We start from the raw sequence: 22,772 nt of genomic DNA on the forward strand, positions 1-22,772 counted from the left end.
TATTATGTGCTCCAAGAAGAGTGCCAAGCTTAGTGATTCAAGGCAACGTGGCTTAAGCGACCTTAATATCCTCAGGGTACATGCTATGAAACATGCAGCAAGTGTCAAAAGGTAGACTGATATACTGAAAAGACATTTCCATTTCCCTTAAAATTTCCCCTTCAAACCTCCTCTTTGACTAAGCTTTTATTCATCTATGCTATCTTTTTAAATGTCTTGGTATAAAATTTTAAGGTCACTTGACATTTGGCTATATTAAAACCATGACAAAAGCAAGTTGTTATTGTAACATTTCCATTTCTTAGCCCAATCTGCTTCGATGATAGATCAAGTTAGTGTTAACTCGTGGGAAATTGTGAACAGTTTAGTGCTGTGGACCTACAGGAAACTGATGTACGTTAGGTCCTTATTGATTTGAATACTTGCCTTTAGCTCTTAGTTTTGACTAATCAGAAATGAGAATTCATGAGAAATGTTAATTCATTACTGATTTAAGAATTAGATATTATCTAATCAACCATTCATAATTTAAGAATTAAACCCATATTGTCAAATGGTTTCCTTCTACCTTCAAAATACTGAAGTTAACATTCCAAACCTTGACTTGTTCACAGGCACAAAGAGACAGCACCAATAAAGTATCTTGATCTGGAAGAAAAGATTCGCAAGGACCCACGCCTGGCAAAGAAATTAAAGAACTGCTAAAACGCAGTTAACTGTCTCAATGAAAATGAGTACTCTGAGAAAATTACCTGATGTGCAGTTACACACTATTTTGTAATCCCACATTCAAAATCTTGAAGTTTCTAATGAATACTTTAACTGTATTTATATTTTATAGTCACATGCATTGGCTTTTTTTGTAATAAAGGTTTGTATATAATTAGGCTGTGTATTGTTCACATTGAAGGATGCCAACTGTTGTGGTGGTATTCTGGTTCACTCATGCTCTCCAGGGAATGAAATCAGCAATCTTTTCCTTGTCTACTCTACAGGAGTTAAACCCACAGCAATGTGATTGACTCTTAACTGCCCTGTGAGGTAGCAAGTAAAGCAAAAATATGCTTCAGATAAGGTCAGGCAATGAACAAAGCAATTTGAAAAGTATGGCTTGGAGTGAGTTAGTTGTTCGATTCCATGGCCATAATTCATCTGCCACACCATTTAAAAGATAAGCCGAGACCAGATCCAATAGTACTTTAAAGTTTGAGGCAAGTAAGTGATAGAAGTTGTTGATAATATTTATGAAAATTTATTTATCCATCATATACCAGACAAATTGTTATTTTGGACCTATGAGGCCAAATTGTCTGTTTCAATGCTGAATTTAAAATCATATGCTATAAGTGTAAAACTTACTAACTCCCCTGCATAATAGTTCAAATTTTATCTTGGGCTGAAATCGATATGGAGGTTGTTAACTTCTGTCTACAACATCCATCAAGTTTTGTGAAACAGCAACTTAAGACAGTTCAGCTAGTTAGCTGGATGAAGGTTCAACCGATGCATCTCTATAAAGGAAAAAAAAATACTGCAGAGAAGGCATTCGCACCATTAAAATGAAACTAAACTTAAAGCTGTAAACTTTTACAGTGAACACATTCTGTAAAATGAAAACCTGTCAATGGTAAAGTGACAGTGTGATGTGGGTCACTTCTCATTTAGCAGACAGGTCCTGAAATAATTAACTGTTAGTGATGCAGTTTTACCTCCAATAGAATATTTTACACAATGTGGCAATATTTGTGTTATCCCTTGTAACCAGTGTTCCCTCCAAGTTAGTTCCTTGGTTCCACCCACTCAAAATGGCATAAACAATCCATGGATGTCTTGTGTGGAACAACATAACACCACTGTTATTTTACCTAGGGAATAGACTTTGGTGATTTGCCTAGTAAGTAACAGGATCTTGATCAACTGATATACTGCTAACGGGCCAATTCCACCATTCCCTTTGAGCAATTTTATTAAACAAATGTACACCTTAAAGCGATTCATTATCATTTCAAAGGATCAGCACAATCAAAATCCTGATGCAAAAGTTGTTTTGATTGGTTTAAAGATATTCTCCACTCCTCTAGTTCCTTCTGGATCAAATCAGTGTCTTGTACAATTTTAACACTATGCTCCTTGGTGTTCTCCAACTTCAGTCTCATCTCCTATTCACAGAGATAAAGGAAATAGTGTAAATGACACATGAATGATCAACAAGTTGAAAAAAAAACATGAAAACCATGAGCAAAATCTATTTCACCTGGAGGCTAGTGGGATGCTGGAATGCACTACCTGAGAGGGTAGTTGAAGCAGGTAACTGCACAACCTTTAAAATGCTATTACAGTTTAATGAGAACAGAGTATGTGAATCAGCAAGCTCTCAATCTCAGTCCTCATTGACAAGTTCAATTTTTAAGTGTGATCACAGCAGGCCAGTCATCTTCCAGCAAGATGAATATTCAACAGCCCCTCCTTCTGCTGCCTAGCATTTATTGCTTGTCTCGCACGGTCCTTAAAAGGGTGGCGAGATGCTGCTTTCTTGAACTGATGGCAGTCATGTATTGTAGGTAAACCAAAATGCCATTAGGGAGGAATTTCTAGGATCTTGACCCAGCAACAGTGAAGGAATGGCAGCATATTTTCAAGTCAGAATGGTAAGCGGCTTGGAGGGGAACTCACAGGTGGTACCCATTTGTGAGGTTCTGATTCACTCATGTCCTTTAGGGAAAGAAACCTGTCCTTAGCTGGTCTGGTGATTTCAAATCCTCAGAAACTGGTCGCCTTTTAATTATCCTCCAACAAGGAATAGTGCCAGACGACTGGAGGATAGCAAATGTGGTTCCCCTGTTCAAGAAGGGGAGCAGAGACAACCCTGGTAATTATAGACCAGTGAGCCTTACCTCAGCTATTGGTAAAGTGGTGGAAAAGGTTATAAGGGATAGGATTTATAATCATCTAGAAAAGAATAAATTGATTAGGGATAGTCAGCACGGTTTTGTGAAGGGAAGGTCGTGCCTCACAAATCTTATTGAGTTCTTTGAGAAGGTGACCAAACAGGTAGATGAGAGAGTAAACCGGTTGATGTGGTGTATATGGATTTCAGCAAGGCGTTCAATAAGGTTCCCCACAGTGGGATATTGTACAAAATGCGGAGGAATGGAATTGTGGGAGATATTAGCAGTTTGGATCGGAAATTGGCTTGCTGAAAGAAGGCAGAAGGTGGTAGTTGATGGGAAATGTTCATCCTGGAGACCAGTGGTGTACCGCAAGGGTCATGTTGTGTTGGGTCCATTGCTGTTTGTCATTTTTATAAATGACCTGTATGAGGGCGTAGAAGGATGGGTTAGTAAACTTGCAGACAACACTAAGGTCGGTGGAGTTGTGGATAGTGATGAAGGATGCTGTAGGTTGCAGAGAGACATAGATAAGCTGCAGAGCTGGGCTGAGAGGTGGCAAATGGAGTTTAATGCAGACAAGTGAGAGGTGATGCACTTTGGTAGGAGTAACCGGAAGGTAAAGTACAGGGCTAATGTTAAGATTCTTAGTAGTGTAGATGAGCAGAGAGATCTCAGTGTCCATGTACACAGATCCTTGAAAGTTGCCACCCAGACTGACAGGGCTGTTAAGAAGGCATACAGTGTTTTAGCTTTTATTAATAGAGGGATCGAGTTCCAGAACCAAGAGGTTATGGTGAAGCTGTACAAAACTCTGGTGCGGCCGCACTTGGAGGATTGCCTACAGTTCTGGTCACTGCATTATAAGAAGGATGTGGAAGCTTTGGAAAGGGTGCAGAGGAGATTTACTAGGATGTTGCCTGGTTCGGAGGGAAGGTCTTACGAGGAAAGGCTGAGGGACTTGAGGCTGTTTTCATTAGAGAGAAGAAGGTTGAGAGGTGACTTAATTGAGACATATAAAATAATCAGAGGGTTAGATAGGGTGGATAGAGAGCGCCTTTTTCCTAGGATGGTGACGGCGAGCACGAGGGGGCATAGCTTTAAATTGAGGGGTGAAAGATATAGGACAGATGTCAGAGAGTAGTAAGGGAATGGAACACTGTCTGCAACTGTAGTAGATTCGCCAACTTTAGGTACATTTAAGTTGTCATTGCATAAGCATATGGACGTACATGGAATAGTGTAGGTTAGATGGGCTTGAGATCGGTATGACAGGTCAGCACAACATCGAGGGCCGAAGGGCCTGTACTGTGCTGTAATGTTCTATGTTAAGGTCCAGACAGCCAGTTTCATAAAAGTAATGATAAACAAATTACAAAACACATGAAACAGACAGCTATCAACTTAGGTTCTGGATCTCGACATGACAAATGCATTCCCAGCCCAAGCAAAGTATTTCTCAACAACATTCCATAATTTAGAACTTGTGCCAAGATTGAGACAGTGCTCCGTGGAATAGTCAAGAAACAGCCTAACAAATTCTCCAAAAAAAAACGCATCCTCTACTATTGGCAATGACAAAGGCAGCATGGACTTGGCAGACATCACCACCTGTATATCACTCACTATCCTGACTTAGAAATGGATCACCATTCCGTACTCGTTGCTGGGTCAAATTACCAAAACTCTCTGGCTTGATCATACTAACTGCACTATATTGTACACTGACTCAAGGTGTCAGCTCCCCATTTTAAAGGGCAGTCAGGAGGGAAAAAATATAGTTTGTGGATGCTTTGGCCCACTTTTGATTCAATCACAAAGTAAACTGGCAGAATCTTTGGGTACACATGAACAACACCACACTGATTCCACTAATTCTCACTATTTTCTCAAACCTCAATTGTCAACAGACCATAAATATCAGTTTCCATAAAGTACTAATGCACAGGGCTGACAGGTTCTTCCTTCAATGATTTCAGATAATGTGGAAACTTAAATTCCAACATTCTATAGACCACAAAAATAAGCCATACTTCAGAAATAAAACTAGTCCCAACGATGGCATACTCATCAATGACAAACTTATCTGGTGATTGGCAACCCAAGATCTGTATTCAGGAATAGAAAAATTTCAAGCCTCAACTGATTTGAGCACTGATGTTAGGCAAAAGGTTGATCAGACCATCACATCAGACATGTAGCATTAATGACTTCTGTTAAATCTGATTAAGTCTTTGATCCACAGCTGTGTCTCCTCTTCAAATAATATGTACTGCAGAGGGAGTCAATTCACATCATTGATGACAGACATGAAGGACCTAGTCCCATGCAGCTTGAATGGCTTGGATGAAGATAAATGTCTTCATTCAGAAATTAGGAATAATGTGATAATTCTAATCAACAGTAGTTACGAGTTAGAAACACATATTGCTACTCTGTGGTTACAAGAAGGGTAGTAGTCACCTTGGTAAATAATAATTTCTACATGGGTATTTATTTCTTTGTGCACCCTCATCAACTGATATTTAGTAACAAAGTGCTGCCTCCCTCATGTCATCAGATTTCATCACTTTGTGCAACCTATAAATTGTATTCATTAGTTCAAGTTTCCTGCAATACTTGCTTAAATATTTTTATATTATATATATGATACACACACACACACACACACACACACACACACACACACACACACACACACACACACACACACACACACACACACACATTATTTCTATCTTGTTTCCAGTTTGTGTTGCTTGCACAGGATTCTTACAAATTCATGACAGAAATGTTAAAGAATGTATTTTCACTGGAAAATATTGCAATGAAATATTACACTGCTTAGAAGATTCTTACCTGGATCCTCCCTTTCTTTTCGTCAGCATATTTTCCCCATGTTTCTAGTTCTGCCTGGAGATTCTCCACATGTACCTGAAGCAGGTAAGTTATTGAGCAGTCATTCCACTTTGTAACTCTGTAGTACAACTTACAATATAAAAAAAGGGTATGAAGAGTGAAATTAATTTTGGTTAGTGTTTTGAAGTCTTGAGCAGCAATAGGGAAGAAAAAGATATTTGTTTGTTGTGGGGAAAAAAAAGTCATGAAATGGTCTAATTTTGGAGCAGAAAATTTCAAAATTGTTGCTTCTCTTAGTATTGTATATGCTTAATAACCGGTACATAATTTCCAACTGAAATAGAAATGTGGACTTGGATTCAGATGTACAGCTCTCAAAAAAATGACCAAAACTAGTTAAATTCATGGCAGGAATTGGGACTCAATTAGAATAGATTGTTGTTTTTAAACGGAAATACATCTGGCCATAAAGTCTACGTGGCATCTGTTGTCAGTTATAATTTATAGACTTACTTGCAAGTATTTTCTGATTCTCCCCCCTCCGCCGCCAAATCCCTTCCTGGATGCAGTCCCACAATAGCAAATTGTCCTCAAACCAGATCCAAATGGACGGAAAGCACTGGTAACCTCCAACTGCCATGCAGATCAAATTCTACTCCCAGCAGACTCATTCCCAAATTTCGCTGTCCACAAACAAAAAGAACCAAACACAAAAGAAAAATCCACCTTACCACTGCATCCCTTTGGCATGAATTCTTTTGATCATGTTCTTCAATTATTCTATTGGCTGAAACTGGAAAAAAAAACAAAAACACAAGCAATAGATGAGAACAGGCATTAGGGGTATATCCTAAATTATACCCGAAAATCAGAGGCCTCTTTGTAAAACAGAGGATTTAACTATTTCCAGTTCAAGGAAAGAGTAAGTGGCTGTCTCACTACAGACGCAAACAAGGTTGTAACAACCATCTATTTATTGTGTGTTGATAGACTTTTAGTTAATTCCATTCTGTCAGAATGGTGCATACCCTAAAAAGACACACTGTGCTCGTGAGTCAACAAACCAAGCAAGCTCAGTGAGAATTCAACGGCTACAATCAGAATTAGAAAGCAGCCTTTAGATTTCAGACAGACTACAACAGTTTCAGTGATATTCCAGCATAAAAGATAAATTTTCAACAGTTTGAACTATGACCCGCCTCCAAAGAACTGATCCTGTTACCCTAAATTGTCATTTTACACTACCATGTAACCAACCAATTGTGTCATTGAACAGTAAAATTTCTAGCAAAATCAAAAAGTTACAAAAACAAAACCACAGATTTCTGATACTCCTGTTGTTCAGCATGAAACATAATATATGTTTATACAATAACTTTAACAGAAACAAACACCACAAGGATTTTCTTTATTCATTCCTGGGACATGGGGGTCAGCATTTGTCACCCATTACAAACTGTCTTTCAATTGAGTGGTTTGTTACGATATTTCAGAAGACATTAAAGGTCAACCATATTGCAGAAGATCAGGATTCACATGTTTGCCAGACCAGGCAAAAATAGCAGATGTTTTCCCCTAATGGATACTGATGAACCAGGAGAGTTTGCTATGCCATTCACAATAGTAATGGTGACCATAAAACAGATGTTGGCAGAGACTGTTCTCATAATATTGAAAATGTCTGACATAAGAATCCTTGTATATTGCGAAAAACAATTCATGTAAAATGCAGGCTGCCATGTATAATCTAAGCATCAACCAAAATAGAAGCAAATGACTCCAGAGATTGAATATAAAAACAAAGCACAGTAAACACTCAGCCTGTCCAGCAGAATTTGTACGGAGAGGGAGAGAAATGGAACTAAGGTTTTGATTCCATTATGAGTATTCTTTGGAACCAACAGCCAATTTATCCACACACTCATTTCTGCAGGATTTGTGTGAACTTTTTGAATAAGTGAAAAAAAAAAGTGCAGCCCTTACAGTGGTACCCAAAGACCTGGTCAGACTTACCAGGATCAATCAGGTTATTCTCCAGTATAGTTGTGCAGTTCTGAAGCCTCTTGCCAAGTGTTTCCTTTTCAGATTGCAAGCTCCTGGCCCTGATCATTAACTCATCTGTTTGGTCCTATTAACAAAATGTGGGATAATAGCTGAAATAGTACAGATAATAGCAGCCATGGCACATTGCTTTAAAAATCCACGTGACCAAAAAATAAAAAGAACTTAACCAAACCATTCACAAGAGTATAGCAGGTGCTAACTTTTTTAAAATCCAGAATTAGATGTGGGCATGGCTGGCTAGGCCAGCATCTATTGCCCTACCTAGCTGCCCTTGAGAATGTGGTAATACCAGAATCTAGTTGGTGTTGGTAAAGTTAGGGAGAGGAATTCTAGGATTTTGTCCAGTGATAGGTACAGGGTACAGCAATATTTTCCACATCAGGATGGTCAGAAACTTGGAGGGGAACTTGCAGGTGCTTGTGTTTCCATGTATCTGATTCCTATGTTCCTCTAGATAGCGGTGGTCATGGGCATGGAACGTGCTGTCTAAACAGCCCGGTAAACTTCTGCAGCACTTTGTACCATCTAAATGTCAGCGATTGAGGGAATGAGCATTTGTGGATATAGTGCTAATCAAGTGGACTGGTTTGTTCTGAATGGTGTCAAATCTGAATTAGAAACAGAAAATCCCAGAGACCCAGCATTTGTGGAGAGAAATATACAAGTCAAAGTTTGAAGTTTAACAGATTAAGAACGAACAGAAACAAGGTGAGGGGAGAGGATGGAACGAAAAAGAGCCCAGTGTGGAAAAAGATGGAAGGCAGGAACTGCTCCATATTTCAGCATTTTCTGTTTTTATTGGACAGGCCCTCAAATCAAGAGCACTCCAAACAGAAGCACACTTCTCAATTAAGAAAATTCCTTACAATTACATTGTTACTTTTTTCCTTCATTCATTCACAGGATGAGGGTGTTGCTTTTTAGACAGCATTTATTGCCCATTCCAGTTGCCCAGAGTGCTGTTGGGAGTCAATCACATTGCTGTGGGTCTGGGGTCACATGTAGGCCAGACCAGATAAGGACAGCAGTTTCGCATCCCCGCAGGACATTAGTGAACCAGCTGGGTTTTTCCAACAATTGGCAATAGATTCATGGTTATCACTACATTCCTATTTCCAGTGTTTTTAAATTGAGTTCAAATTTCACCATCTGTCATGGTGGGATACATACCCAGAATGTTATCTTGGTATCTGGATTAACAGTACAGTGATAATACCACTAAGCCATTGTCGCGTTCCACTGGAAAAGAATTCCTGAAATTCCAAATTTTATACCTATATAAATTGTTTCTATGCCTACTATAGCACAGAAATGGCACTCAGTCACACAGTAACATCCTAAATGATTACATGCTCTGGTCCTTTGTCAATCATTCAACCCCTTTAAAAATCGTTGGCATGGTCAACTGCCCTATTACTCTTTGACCTACAACTCATCCAAACTGTGCTGCCAATATTCTATTCACACCTTGCCCACCTCTGTACCAGCCCAATCTCACTAATCTATATACTATCTTCCTATCGATAGCCTCCTGCAACCTTTACCCCTAGAACTTTGTGCCGTTGATTCTGGTCTCTTGCATTTCCTCACTTTCCCTTGGAAGCCAATAGTAAACCCAGCCACACCATGCCAATTAAACTGTTTTCTAATTATTGTTGAGCTTCTTCAATGTTATAGTTACACTCACTTAGCAAATGCAGATATTTCATCAGACTTTCAGACTTGAGCCTCATGTCTGGTGGATAGGAGTTAAGAAATGACTTACCTTTTGCAGGTCACTAAAGTCTACTCTTACCCTTGTGGCTATTGTATTGACATGACTAAGCCAGTTAAGCTTCTGGTTAATACTGTCCTTACAAATGCTGGTAGTCAAGAGCATTAGCAATGCTTACCAATGAAGTCAAGAAAATAGTTGTAATTTCTTCTCTTATCTGAGATAGGCATTATTTAGCATCAGTTTCTTTATTCCCCCTAGCATTTGCTGAATTCAGGTATTAAAGGATTTAGAACATCACTTCAGGAAGTGAAGGCGCTTTATTATTAAGCTGTGAATTTTAGGCAAGATGTTATTCGATGTGATACTGTATTTCTTGCTTTGTAGGATGATTTTGATAAAAATCACAGAGAAGACTCTTGGGTGTCATTGCTGAGAAGGGAAAACATGAAATTCTAAAATATTGGTGCAATTAATCTATGACTGATGTCAGACACAGTAGAAATTTCCCAATTAGCTTTGTGGACCTCTTTCTCCTCTGCCCATTACCAACATTCCCCTGTTCTTCAGAATGTTCTCCTTTGATTTTGCCTTTTAACATGTTTCATTGGCTATTTTCAATACGGTTTCCTCCTAACAAAGCTATATACTCCTTACAGGCTCACCTGCACTTTACATCATCATAGTTTGTTAAGACTAACAAATTGTTTTGACCGTCCTATTAAATAAAAGTTAGTTTCTATGATGAAACGACTGTGCAATACACTATCGGTAAGTAGAAGACTAGGCCATGTACAACCCAGATTCCAGCTAGAAACTGGGATAATTTTACAGTGATCATATAGTATCCTCCTCCATGAATCCCTGTAAAGAGAAAGGATTTTAAGTTTTGTTTGCAGATATTCTTACATTCCTACTATCTTCTGTCCTGCTCTTCTGGCACTGACATTTTTGAGTGGCAACCAACATTTTCAACAAAAACACAAATTCTCACTATTATTAGGCTAACAGATTACATGCCCATGTCATGGTGGGGGAATGAATAAATCAATGCAAAACAACTAACTTCTAAGTTTAAAAGCTGATTTAAATACACACATTAAAAATTTGAAGTTAATCAAGAAATGTCAGTCAATAGAGAGTCAGAAATATATAGCACAGAAACAGACCCTTTGGTCCAATTTGTCCATGCCGACTAGATATCCTATATAACCCCATTTGCCAGCATTTGGCCCATATTCTTCTAAACCAATATAATTGGTTTTGCTATAACACAATAGCTGCACTCCTGTGCAACATTACATTATAGAAAATCACGCTATAGAAATATGATGAAGGGTCTAGGCCCGAAACGTCAGCCTTTGTGCCCCTGAGATGCTGCTTGGCCTGCTGTGTTCATCCAGCTTCACACTTTATTATCTTGGATTCTCCAGCATCTGCAGTTCCCATTATCTCTCTCTCCCCCTATAGAAATAACAGTGCCTACAAGAAAAGCAGGTTTAGGGGCAGACCACTAAAAATTAAAAAAACACTGAAAAATTGCCCAAAGGCTTAAAACAAAGGATAGCAGAATTTGAATAAATGTTTTATTTTAATTATCAGCTATGAATTAAAGTAAATTTAACACTTTACCTTGAAAAAAAAGTCATGATGACTTGATGGGGGCAGGAGGTTGTACTGTACCTCTCACAGGAAAGCACTTCATGACAAAGCCCACAAAATGATCACGTGATGCTAGCACAGAGATTCTCTCAGTGCTAACATTGTACGTATTCATGACAAAGCCCGAGAAATGATCATGTGATGTCAACACATATTCCTCCGTGCACTGATGGAATTGTGTTTTAGCAGAACCAACTGTGTAGAAATCCAGATGCCTTTTAAACGTTCTAATTGTACTAGCCTCCACCACTTCCTCTGGCAGCTCATTCCATACAAGCATTACTGTCTGTGTGAAAACCTTGCCCCTTAAATCCCTTTTAAGTCTTTTTCCCTCTCAGGTGAAACCTATGACATTGAGTTTTGAACTCCCCCACACTGGGGGAAAGAACCTAGAGTTTCTACCCAATCCATGCCCCTCATGATTTTATAAACCTTTATAAAGGTCACCCCTCAGCCTCTGATGTTCAAAGGATAATAGTCCCAGTCTATTCAGCCTCTCCCTATAGATAAACACTCAACTTTGGCAACATGCTTGGAAATCTTTTTTGAATCCTTTCGAGTTTTCAAACATCCTTCCTATAGCAGGGAGATCAGAATTGCACACAGTATACCAAAAGTGGCCTAACCAATGTCCTGTATAGCCACAATAAAACCTCCCAACTTCTATAGTCAATGTACTAACCAATAAAAGCAAGCATTCAAAACGCCTTTTTCATGATGCTATCTACCCACAACTCCCCCTTCAAGGAACTATTGAGCCTTCACTCCAAGGTCTCTTTGTTCAGCAATGCCCCAGGATCTTACCATTAAGTGTACAAGTCCTGCCCTGATTTGCCTTTTCAAAATACAACACCTCACATTTATCTAAAATTAAACTTAATTTGCTACTCCTTGACCCATTAGCCCATCTGATCAAGATCCTTGCAGGTCTGGCAGCAGCTGTAAAGAAAAAAAATCAGAGGAACGTTTCGGGTCCGGTGACCCTTCCTCAGATGCTGCTAGATCTGCTGAGCTTTTCCAGCAACTTCTGTTTTTGTTCCTAATTTACAGCATCTGTAGTTCTTTCTGTTTTGATCAAAATCCTGTTGTACTCTGAGGTAACCTTCTTTGCTGTCCACTACACCTCCAATTTTAGTGTCCTCTGCAAACGTACTAACCATATCTCCTATATTCACATCCACAACATTTATACAAATAACAAAAATCAGTGGACGCAGCACCGATCCTTGTGGCACACTGCTGGTCACAGGCCTCCAGTTTGAAAAGTAACCCTCCATCACCACCCTCTGTCTTCTACCTTTGACCCAATTCTGTGTCCAAATAATGAGCTCTCCCTGTATTCCATGTGATCTTGCTATCTAGTCTAAGATGAAGAGCCTTGTCAAACACCTTACTGAAGTCTATATAGATCAGGTCTACAGCTCTGTCCTTTTCAATCCTCTTTGATGCTTCTTCAAAAAATTCAACCAAGTTAGACAGACACTATTTCCCACACACAAAGCTATGTCGACTATCCCTAATCAATCCTTGTTTTTCCAAATACACAAAAATTTGGTCCCTTAAGATTTCTTCCAACAACCTGCCCACTACCAATGTCAGGCTCACTAGTCTACAGTTCGCAGGCTTTTCCTTACTAAGTTTCTTTAATAGTGGCACCATGTTAGCCAACCTCCAGTGCTCCAGCACTTCACCTGTGGCTATCGATCATAGAAATCTCTCAGCAAGGAGTCCAGTAATCACTTCTCCTAGCTTCCCACAAGGTCCCGGGTTTTGTCCACTTTTATGCATTCTAAGACATACAGGATCTCCTACACTGTAAGATGGACATTTTTCAAGCTATGACTATCCATTTCCCCCTCATTCTATATCTTCCGTATCCTTTTCCATAGTAAATACTGATGTAAAGTGCTCGTTTAGTATCTCCCCTTCCACGCAAGTGGCCTTGCTGATCTTTAAGGGACACTATTCTCTCAATACATTTTTATTGTACTTAACCATATTTGCTAAAGCTATCTCGTGACAGCTTTTCGCCCTCCTGATTTCCCTCGTGTATACTTCTACTGCCCTTGTACTCCAAGGGATTCACTTGACCTCTGCTGTCTATACCTGACACATGCTTCCTTCATGTTCTTAACCAAAACCTCAATTTCCCTCGTCATCCAGCATTCAGTACACCTACTAGCCTTACCCTAACAGGAACAAATTGTCTCTTGACTCGTTATCTCATTTTTGCAGGATCCCCACGTTCTAGCCGTTCCTTTATCTGAGAACACCCCACACCCTCCCCAAAACAACTTTTGAAAGAGCTTGCCTAATGCGGTCAAAATTGGCCTTCCTTCAATTTAGAACTTTAACTCATAGATCTGGTCTATCCTTCAGCATCACTATTTTAAAACTAATATAATTATGGGCACTGGCTCAAAGTGCTCCCCCACTGACACCTTAGTCACCTGCCCCATCTTATTTGCCAAGAGTAGATCAAGTTTTGCACCTATCCTAGTAGGTGCATCCATATACTGAATCAGAAAATTTTCTTGTACACTCTTAAATTCCTGTCCAAGCCCTTAACACTATGACAGTCCCAGTCTATGTTTGGAGATTATAATATTGCCAGGTATTTTACAGTAAACAAGGCATAAATGGTAAATACTTGTTTGACAAGCAACTTTGACTAGCAAAGAACCAGAAAACACCTCAGAACTCCAGTTAGGGTTAGGGGTAGTTAGGAGGTCACTTTGTCATTGTTAAGTAATCACCACATTTCAATAAGAAAGGGAACAAATTCCTTCATAAACGTAGGATATTTTTCACAAGGCCTTCAGAATTAGGCTGACAGTAAATCCACCCAGCCAGAACTTACCTTTGCCATCTTCAGTTCCTGTTTTAACTGCTGCTGGGCGACTTCCAAGAGCTGATTTTGGTCTCTAAGCTCTGTTTCAACCACTCTCAGTGTCATGTATCTAAAGAAATAAAATTACCATTGATCATATCATGATTGAAAAAAAATTCGAAACACATCAGAGATCTCAAAAGTGAAGGAGTAAAGTCACCTGCTCCATATTAGCATTGTTCTCTTTTACAGTTTTTAAACACATTTGTAATGGCTCTAAATACTGATAGTTATACAAATTGTTTTTGTATAGCTGCACTCAACCGAGCGCCTGCTTGGTCTCTCTGATGAATGCAAGAGATTTCAAGGCCAATAGCAAAAAGGTCTCACGTATACCGTCCAAAATTCACACACTAAAAGCCCAAATGCTTCTCATCATACCTGTAGGTGTTGGAAGAGGCTAACTAGAATCACTTACACCATCAGGGATACCACAAACGTCTAACTCAAAATTACTGTGTAACAACTTTTTTTCTAGATTTGACTGTACCAACTATTAAATGCATTAAGTGCACTCAATTCAAATGCACCACAGCCAAATTTCACTCACTTTTCCATGTCAGCACGAGTCATCTTTGATAAAGGGGGTATTTTCTTTCTGCAAAAGAAAACATATTAAAAACTCATTCAAATTCTATTTATTATACACTATGGTAAGAACATGCATTTTGCTCAGAAAAATTTATTTCTGGAACAACTGTGAAAGCGACAAATATATTGTCAAATATCAGTAAGTCAATTTCAAAAATACTAAGATTTATCCAATTCACAGCTATACCAGCATCTGTTAGCAAAGAAAAAGTTGCTAAAGTTATTACAGCAGTATCAGCAGATTTTAAAATTTGTTTAACTGCACCAGGACCAAGCAATCAACATACAATGCATAAATAACGTATGAGCATAGACATAAGACCTTAAATCTGAGACTGTGCAATTCTTTTCAAAATATATTCTGTAGTAAAACTGTTTTAGCAGAGTAAGGAAAAATGAAATTTGCATTCACATTAGAATTGTTGCCTTTTGATACAATACAAATATGTGAGGAATTACTTTCACTCCTATGTTTAAAAACCTACAGAAGAATGATCTTTGAAGACTACTGTCAACGAAGTCTGATCAAGGTTAAACACACATATGTAGATCCGAGCCTTCTCATTTCATAAATGCTTCAGGTTGTTTGTAATAAGATTGTTACTAGTTTTGCCAATATTCATACAATGACATGAGAAAAAGCTTGCTGACCACAACAAGCTACTGCCTGAGATATTCATCAACTTATAGTGGGGCCTATAATCTGACCTCAAAAATGACTTCTGCAGCATGTTCCCGAAGTGAGAGAGACTATTGTTTTTCCAGGTACAAATGCAGATTTGTTATTCAGATTTAAATGGACAGCTACAGTTTACAACTCAATACTGTCAAGATCTGAGGTTTTGGGTGTCTGAGACTATCCACTGAACTTGGAGACTACTGCCTTTATTGTAAAGTGCAAACAACTTACCCCATCACCCCAATACAAACTTCTAGGTCTCCATTGATATTTAAGTACCCCAGGTTTGTTGTCAAGTAGGTGGCTACACAATAGAACACCCAACCTTAAAGGGTTTCAAAATTCATAAATGTAAAATTGTAAAAGGAATTAAATCAATGCATTTTCTCCAGTTAAAGAAAGAGTAAGAGTAATTGTGCGTATAAAAGTACGAGTTTCCCTTCTAGGTTTAGAATACCTAAGGAAAAGGAAGCTGGTATAAATAAAGGGTCATTGCATGGGAATGGAGACAGTCAGGAAAGCAGAACTTATCCTCTTTACATAATCACAGTTAGCCCAAGAGGCATCAATTCACAACATCTCAGTTAATACATCAAGGTGAAATTCAGATTTGGTTACAAAGTGTATTTGCAAATCATTAGTTAACACTTCTTAGCCCGTGGTTAAGTTGTACCTTTTGTTTAAAGACAGTTTGCCTGGCTGTGCTGTTGCCTCAAAGAGGACAGCACTAGACTTTTTCTGTGAAAAATTGAATGTCCGAGGTAAATCTTTCTCAAACTCTGGGAGCACCTGGTTCATAGAGAGATTTTTCAATGAAGGCCTCAAGATTTTATCTAAATTGAGAAAGAAATGGTACATTGAATAAACGTGAAAAATCACTCAATTATTGCAATGCTACTAATGACTCAGCAGTAAGTTTCTTACAAAGCTATTGACCTGACAAATGATTCACTTAATACCCTAAAGTTCTGAAGGGTCATCAGACTGGACTTGAAACATTAACTCTTTTTTCTCTTAACACAGATGCCTTCCAGACCTGTGCGTTTCTTCAGCATTTTCTATTTGGTTTCAGATTTTCGGGATCAACAGTATTTTGTTTTTATCTGAGCACCTAGCCCCTTATGGTCTATAACCTAACCAACTTATTGTTCACTGTGCCAGCAGAGCCACATCAACTTCTGGTCTACCAACACTTGCTGTTCAAATGCCCCCCCACCTCTTCATCTTCTGACTTTCTCACACTAAAATCAGTCAAAATTGTTTTATTTTGTTACACCACTGATGACCAGACTTTCATTCACCTATGTCTGTGGAAGTGTGAGCCTCTCCACTTCAATACATTTTTATAAACAAAGCTGCATCTACAACATGCAGCATAAATGGCCAAGTCCAATCTTGGAAGCTAGGGAACCATCTACAATGGAATTACTGGATTTTAAAAAATTCACTTGTGAGATGGGGCATCACATATTGTCCGTCCCAAGTTGCCTCAACAAGCTGGTCGTGAACTGCTTTTGTGTGCAATATGTGGGCCGGCAATGCTTGTGGTAGGGTGGGGGTGTCGGTTCTAGTATCTTAACCTTGCAATAATGTAAGAACAGCAACATATTTCTAAGTCAGGATGGTGAGTGGCTTGGAGGGAAAATTGCGGGTGATGTGTGCTCCCATGTATCTTCTGTCATTGTCCTTCTAGATGAAACTGGTTGTGGGTCTGGAAGGTACTGTATTAGGATCTTTGGCAACTTTCTGCAGTGCATCTTGTAGATAATACACACTGCTGCTACTGAGCTTCAGCGGTGGACTAACTGAATGTTTGCGGATGTGAAGCCAATCAAGCTTTGCCTGACTGGTGTCAAGCTTGGGTGTTGCTGCAGCTACATTCATTCAGGCAAGTGGACAATATTCTAGCACATTCCCGATTCGTGCCTTGTAGCGGTGGGTAGGGTTTCAGGAGTCAGACAGTGAGTTACTTACAGCAGTATTCCTATCCTTTGGCCTGCTCTTATAGCCACTGTATTTATATGGGTAGTCTAGTGCAGTTTCAAGTCAATGGTAACCCCTAGGATATTTGAGGTTTTTAAGCCATTGAATGTCAAGGGGTGATGTTTAGATTGTCTTTTAGTGAGTTTTGAGAAGATTTATAGTTCAGGTTGAGGTTCTGGATGATGTGAGTTTGCTCGCTGAGCTGGAAGGTTTGTTTTCAGACGTTTCGTCACCATTCTAGGTAACATCATCAGTGAGCCTCCAATGAAGCACTGGTGTTATGTCCCGCTTTCTATTTATCTGGTTAGGTTTCCTTGGGTTAGTCATGTCATTTCCTGTTCTTTTTCTCAGGGGATGGTAGATTGGCTCCAAATCAATCTACCATACCCTGAGAAAAAGAACAGGAAATGACATCACCAACCCAAGGAAACCTAACCAGATAAATAGAAAGCGGGACATAACACCAGCGCTTCGTCGGAGGCTCACTGATGGTGTTACCTAGAATGGTGACGAAACATCTGAAAACGAACCTTCCAGCTCAGCGAGCAAACTCACATCCAGATTGTCTTTTATTGAAAATGGCTATTGCCTGGCATTTGTACGGCGCAAATACTACTTGCTACATTTCAGCCCAAGCCCGGATATTGTCCAGGTATTGTTCCATTTGGACATGGCTTCCTTCAGCATCTGAGGAGTCATGTGTGGTGGTAAACCTTGTGCAGTCCTCAGCAGACATTCCCACTTCTGACCGGATGATCATTGATGAAATAGCTGAAGATGGTTGGACTGTGGACATTGATTGAAGATAGTGGGTGGCATGTAGAAATGTGATAAATGTAAACTAGTGATTCATGCTCAATCAAAACATCCCACTGTCTTTGAAATTCACCTTTTAAAAAAAAATTATTGGCATTTACCTGTTCTGAGCATCTTGGCAGTCGGAGCCTCCACTGGAGACATGGCATTATGTGGGTTTCTGGGACGGTAAACGGGTAATCTGGACCGCTGCATCTTTTCAGACAGACAACACTGAAGAAATATAACATCATGAAGGAAGACAGCAAACGTAATAAAGACCCAAAACAATTTAGTTGCATATTCACTTGTAGCTTTAAATTCCATTACCCATTTTTGGTATTTCATTAGACTCCTGTCTTGTGGATAACAGATTGGGACAGGCACAAGGGAGATAAGTGTTAAGTTACTTGTTGAAGAATCCCTAGCTTCTGACCTCTCCTGTAGCCATAATATTCATATGGTTAGCCCAGTTCAGTTTCTGGTCAAGTAACCCTCATTACTTTTGTTTTTGCAAACAAAACTTCGAGAAGATTCAGAACATGCTACCATTGACTGTCAAGTGGAGATGGCTGTTTTCTCTAATTTTAATTGATTATTGCTTGTTACATCTGGCGCAGATTTTACTGCCTACTTATTAGTCCAAGCCTGGATGTTGACTAGGTCTTGCTGTATACGGACATACAGTATTTTAGGAGCTCAAGTGGTGACAAATGGTGCTGAACATTGTGCATTTGTCACAGAAAATCCCTACTTCTGACTGCATTAAGGACAGAAGGTCATTAATGAAGCAACTGAAGATGTTTGGGCCTAGGGCAGTAACCTGAAGAACTTAAGGGAGCTTTGTGCCACAGCAGTAGTCTTTCTATCTCTGGACCACAAGTTCCAGGCTCTAGCCCCATGTGCTCCAAAAGTATGTTTATAACAGGTTGATAAAAAAAAATATATCCTGAAGAACTCCTGTTGTGATATCCTGGAATTGAAATGATCGACCTCCAACAACCACAACAACCTTCTTTGTGCTAGATATAACTCCAGTTTCGTTAAGGCTTCTTGTGGGGCTTTTGTGGGCCCTACCCACTGGGCCAGGGGACGTGGGTTGAAGTTCCACCTGCTCCATAAATTAAGTAATAACACCTCTGAACATGTTGATTAGAAAACGTGTTGTTAGGGCTTTGTGATGCCTCCTGTTGTCCATTAAACACTGGCTTGATGCCAAAGGTGGTAGCTCACCTGTTGTGTTCAACTAGAGAAATACTGATTCAGAGGTTTGGGGGAGGGACAGGTGACGTTACGTGGCAGTAATGTTCATGAAGTTTCCTTACCCATGACGCCACTAGATGCTGTCAAAGGAAGCTCATTGAGCAAATTGCCACAGTTTCATGGCCAACAGCTTCACTTATGCAGAATTACTAAAATCCTTCTTCAAGAATAAAGGACATGTTATGACACACCTCCGAACCAGAGTGGACTTGAACCTAGGCCTTCTTACCCTGAGATATGAACATTGCCAATACATCACAAAAGCCCTCTAACTAGTACACCTTATATTTTCAGATCAACCTGTTCAGAGACGTTACTACAAACCTTTGGAGCAGATGGGACTTGAACCCAGGTCTCCTCAATTACAGGCAAGGACACTACCACATCTGACTAATACTCCTTTCATGGCTGATAAATCTCCATAATATACAAGTCATTAAATCTCCCATTAAATTTGATGATATCTTTTTACACTGGCAACCGACAAGACAAGTAAACCAGAGATAACTAACACAGCGTAGAGCTGGATGAACACAGCAGGCCAAGTAGCATCACAGGAGCAAGAGAGCTGACGTTTCGGGTCTCGACCCGAGCTTTCTTGCTCCTATGATACTGCTTGGCCTGCTGTGTTCATCCAGCTCTTCACCGTGTTATCTCAGATTCTCCAGCATCTGCAGGTCCTACTATCTCTGAGACAAGTAAACCAGTTGTGTGTCCCTAAATCTTCCATCACAAACAAAAACTTAGCAGGTCTGTCAGCACGTGTGAAGAGAAATCAGAGTTAACGTTTCAAGTCCAATGGCACTTCCTCAGAACCTGAATTTTCAATTGTAGCTGTTAACTTGTAACCACTAAGTTCATTTCCACAGCTCACACCTTTTTACAGGCAATCAGCACCCACAATTAACAGTACTCATTATTCAAGTGTTATTACTCCAACTAATATACTCCTATCAGCATGCCACTGACTAAACTCAGATTATGAAGCATCACTCTTGCTGATATCCAGCATCTCTGGTCACTAATATTCCACCATTGACAATAATTGCACCATTACCTTTACCCATTATTCCTGTAAGCAGGTTTTTGTGGCACACTGAAAATAAATCTCGATGAACAAGTTGATCATAAAAATCTACTCTTTAATGCTCTCACACAAATTGATTAACGCTACCTCCAGTCAGTAATGCCCCATCATGACCAGTGACTTCTCCTCACCACACTAACAGACAGACAGACAGACAGAGACGGAGACACACAGACACACCTCCTTCTCCTAGGATATTTCTGCAAGCACGGTATATAGATTTAGAGAGAAAACAAATCGCCTCCTCATAATTCAAACTTCGTCCCGCCTTGACGTCACTTCCCTCTCACGAAACCGTTGTTAAACTCTCCCTTTCCCCACATAACAAAATCCACATTCAGAGCATCAGCGTCTTCCGCCTTCAGGAGTTATTGGGTTTCTTCAACTTTTGAGAGTCTGAAGAGACTACCAAGAAAGGACCCTTTATTTTCTCTTTTGTTTTTTCTCTCTCTTTCTCCCCCCCTCCCCCGGCAAAAAAAGGGTCATTACGGAGATCGAGCCGTTAATGCGCATGCGTGGCAGCTCTGCACGTCAAGGCGGTTGAATTTAAAATTCTCTTGGGCTGAAGGGCCGCGCGCCGATTGGTCGGCAGTGGGATTTTGTTTCTCTCTCCCTCTTTCGGGAAAAGGAAGTTTCAGATTGACCGTTCCTTCTACTGGCACCCCCTCCCCCCCCCAGGTAAGGAATGGATTGGTCATTAATGTGGTGTTAGTAATGGGTGAGAATACGTTCTTGCCGTTGTCTGTTGGCTGTACTGTCCCCCGTTGGAAAGGCGCATAAAATGACGTCCCCCCCCCCCCCCCAGCTTGGTTTTGGAGTTTGGGGGACTGGATGGAGGCTTGGAAACCATTCCAGGCTGGAATGCCATTGTCGTGGGCGGTTTGGGAGCATACGAAGCCTCCTGCTTCCCTCGCCCAAACTTCTCCGCCGCAGGTTCTAGCTTCAGATTGCTTTCCCTTTAATACGGGGAGCTTTCCACCAGCTTTTTAAAAAGAAACATCTCTCGCATCCCCCTCCCTCCACCTACAAGCTGCCGAGGGATCTCTATCTGTCAGCCTTGGTTTGTTTTTCTGTGTTGCTGTCGTGACTTCATGTCAAAAAGGCTTCGATGGCTGCTTTGTCTTTTGGGACGCCTCGAGGTTTCTAAAAGGGATGAGCGGCGAACAGCATTTGTGCTAGGGCGAGGATTATCTCCAGCAAGTCAATCTGCTCAGCGCCCCTCGATGTTCAATGATATTAACATTGCTGAATCCTCTTCTATCAGTATCGTGGGTGTTAGTCTTGACCAAAAACTGAACTGGACCATCCATATCAATCCTGGAACGAAAGAATAGGTCACAGGATGGGAATTCTGTGTTATTTAATTCACTGCTTCAGTTCCCCAAGCGTGCCCATCCTATACAAAGGAATAGCTCCTGTGTGATGTAGTGCTCCCTTATTGCCTGAATGAGTGCTGTTCCGATAAGACGCAACGTCAGCCACATCAGGACTAAGCAGTTTGCTTGATTGATACCCCATCCACCAACTTAGGTATTGTTACTGGATAAGAGAATGTTAGGTTCTGGCTTTGCTGAACTGTGGAACAATTCTCTCCATTTTTGTACAAGATGCTACAATGTGGAACTTAGCAATTTTAACAAAACTATACCGTCCTTGCAGTGTACGTAGTATTTGGAACGATATAAACGAATAAATAGCACAAATAGAGGTTACTGGATATGATCTTCGAGCCATTGTGGAGACGTTGTTACAACGAATTCAAAACTTGGACTAAGTATGTAGGGTATGTGACTTTACAAAAAGATAAGTAGGGCAGGAAAGTGAGGTAGTTTAGTGTGGGATGGAGTAAGTATGATAGGAAAAATTCTTTGGATTAGAGAGAATCTGAATGGGTGGAGGTAAGAAATAACTAGTAGAAGAAGGTGCCTTTTGGAAGTAGTTTAAAGGCCCCCTAACAGTAGCTGCTCTGTAGAATGAAGAATAAATTTATGATTTAATGTAAGAGTACGTGGAAATGGCAGAACGTACCATTGTAATTGACGTTTAATCTTCATATAGACTGGGGAAATTTAAATTAGTAGAGATAGTCACAAGAAATAATTTGTACTGTATTTGAGACAATTGTCAATCCTACTAGGGATCAGCTGTTTGGATCTGATAGTGTACGGTGTGTAATGTGGCAGGTTTAAGAAATGATCTAAGAGTAACAGATCCCCTAGGAACTATGACCATGTCATAAATGAATTTAGAATATGGAAGTGACCAACTTTGCTAAACATAAATCCATGCACTTACAA

General features: G+C 39.9%; 3 protein-coding genes across 7 annotated transcripts in view; 2 read left to right on the forward strand and 1 right to left on the reverse strand.

Moving 5' to 3' along the window:
- ccdc135 (coiled-coil domain containing 135) overlaps window positions 1–980 on the forward strand; it is a 72,943-nt gene extending 71,963 nt beyond the window's left edge. Inside the window, exon 18 of the mRNA XM_048537757.2 lies at window positions 615–980. Coding sequence (XP_048393714.2) covers window positions 615–705 — 91 coding nt within the window. The 3' untranslated portion in view covers window positions 706–980. The remainder of the gene's footprint in view (window positions 1–614) is intronic.
- On the reverse strand, window positions 25–20,994 carry LOC125455600 (small kinetochore-associated protein-like). 3 transcript variants are annotated; one of them, XM_048537761.2, is made up of 9 exons: window positions 20,563–20,665; window positions 18,248–18,359; window positions 16,021–16,180; window positions 14,628–14,675; window positions 14,048–14,147; window positions 7,761–7,875; window positions 6,479–6,540; window positions 5,748–5,876; window positions 25–2,159 (listed from the first exon to the last, which is right to left on the reverse strand). In XM_048537761.2, the coding sequence occupies exons 2-9, from the start codon at window positions 18,339–18,341 to the stop codon at window positions 2,001–2,003; spliced, it is 867 nt and encodes a 288-aa protein (XP_048393718.1). In that variant the 5' UTR covers window positions 18,342–18,359; window positions 20,563–20,665; the 3' UTR covers window positions 25–2,000. The 3 variants fall into 3 exon arrangements, with proteins under 3 accessions (XP_048393718.1, XP_048393717.1, XP_048393720.1); XM_048537760.2 differs by having other exon boundaries at window positions 26–2,159; window positions 20,656–20,994; XM_048537763.2 differs by having other exon boundaries at window positions 29–2,159; window positions 5,748–5,822; window positions 20,656–20,993.
- knl1 (kinetochore scaffold 1) overlaps window positions 20,995–22,772 on the forward strand; it is a 96,080-nt gene continuing 94,302 nt past the window's right edge. For all 3 annotated transcript variants that reach the window (XM_048538389.2, XM_059649308.1, XM_059649309.1), the window contains exon 1: window positions 20,995–21,153. The gene's annotated coding sequence lies outside the window, so the exon portion shown is untranslated. The remainder of the gene's footprint in view (window positions 21,154–22,772) is intronic.

This window comes from Stegostoma tigrinum, chromosome 10 (assembly GCF_030684315.1).
Source record: "Stegostoma tigrinum isolate sSteTig4 chromosome 10, sSteTig4.hap1, whole genome shotgun sequence".
Taxonomy (NCBI): domain Eukaryota; kingdom Metazoa; phylum Chordata; class Chondrichthyes; order Orectolobiformes; family Stegostomatidae; genus Stegostoma; species Stegostoma tigrinum.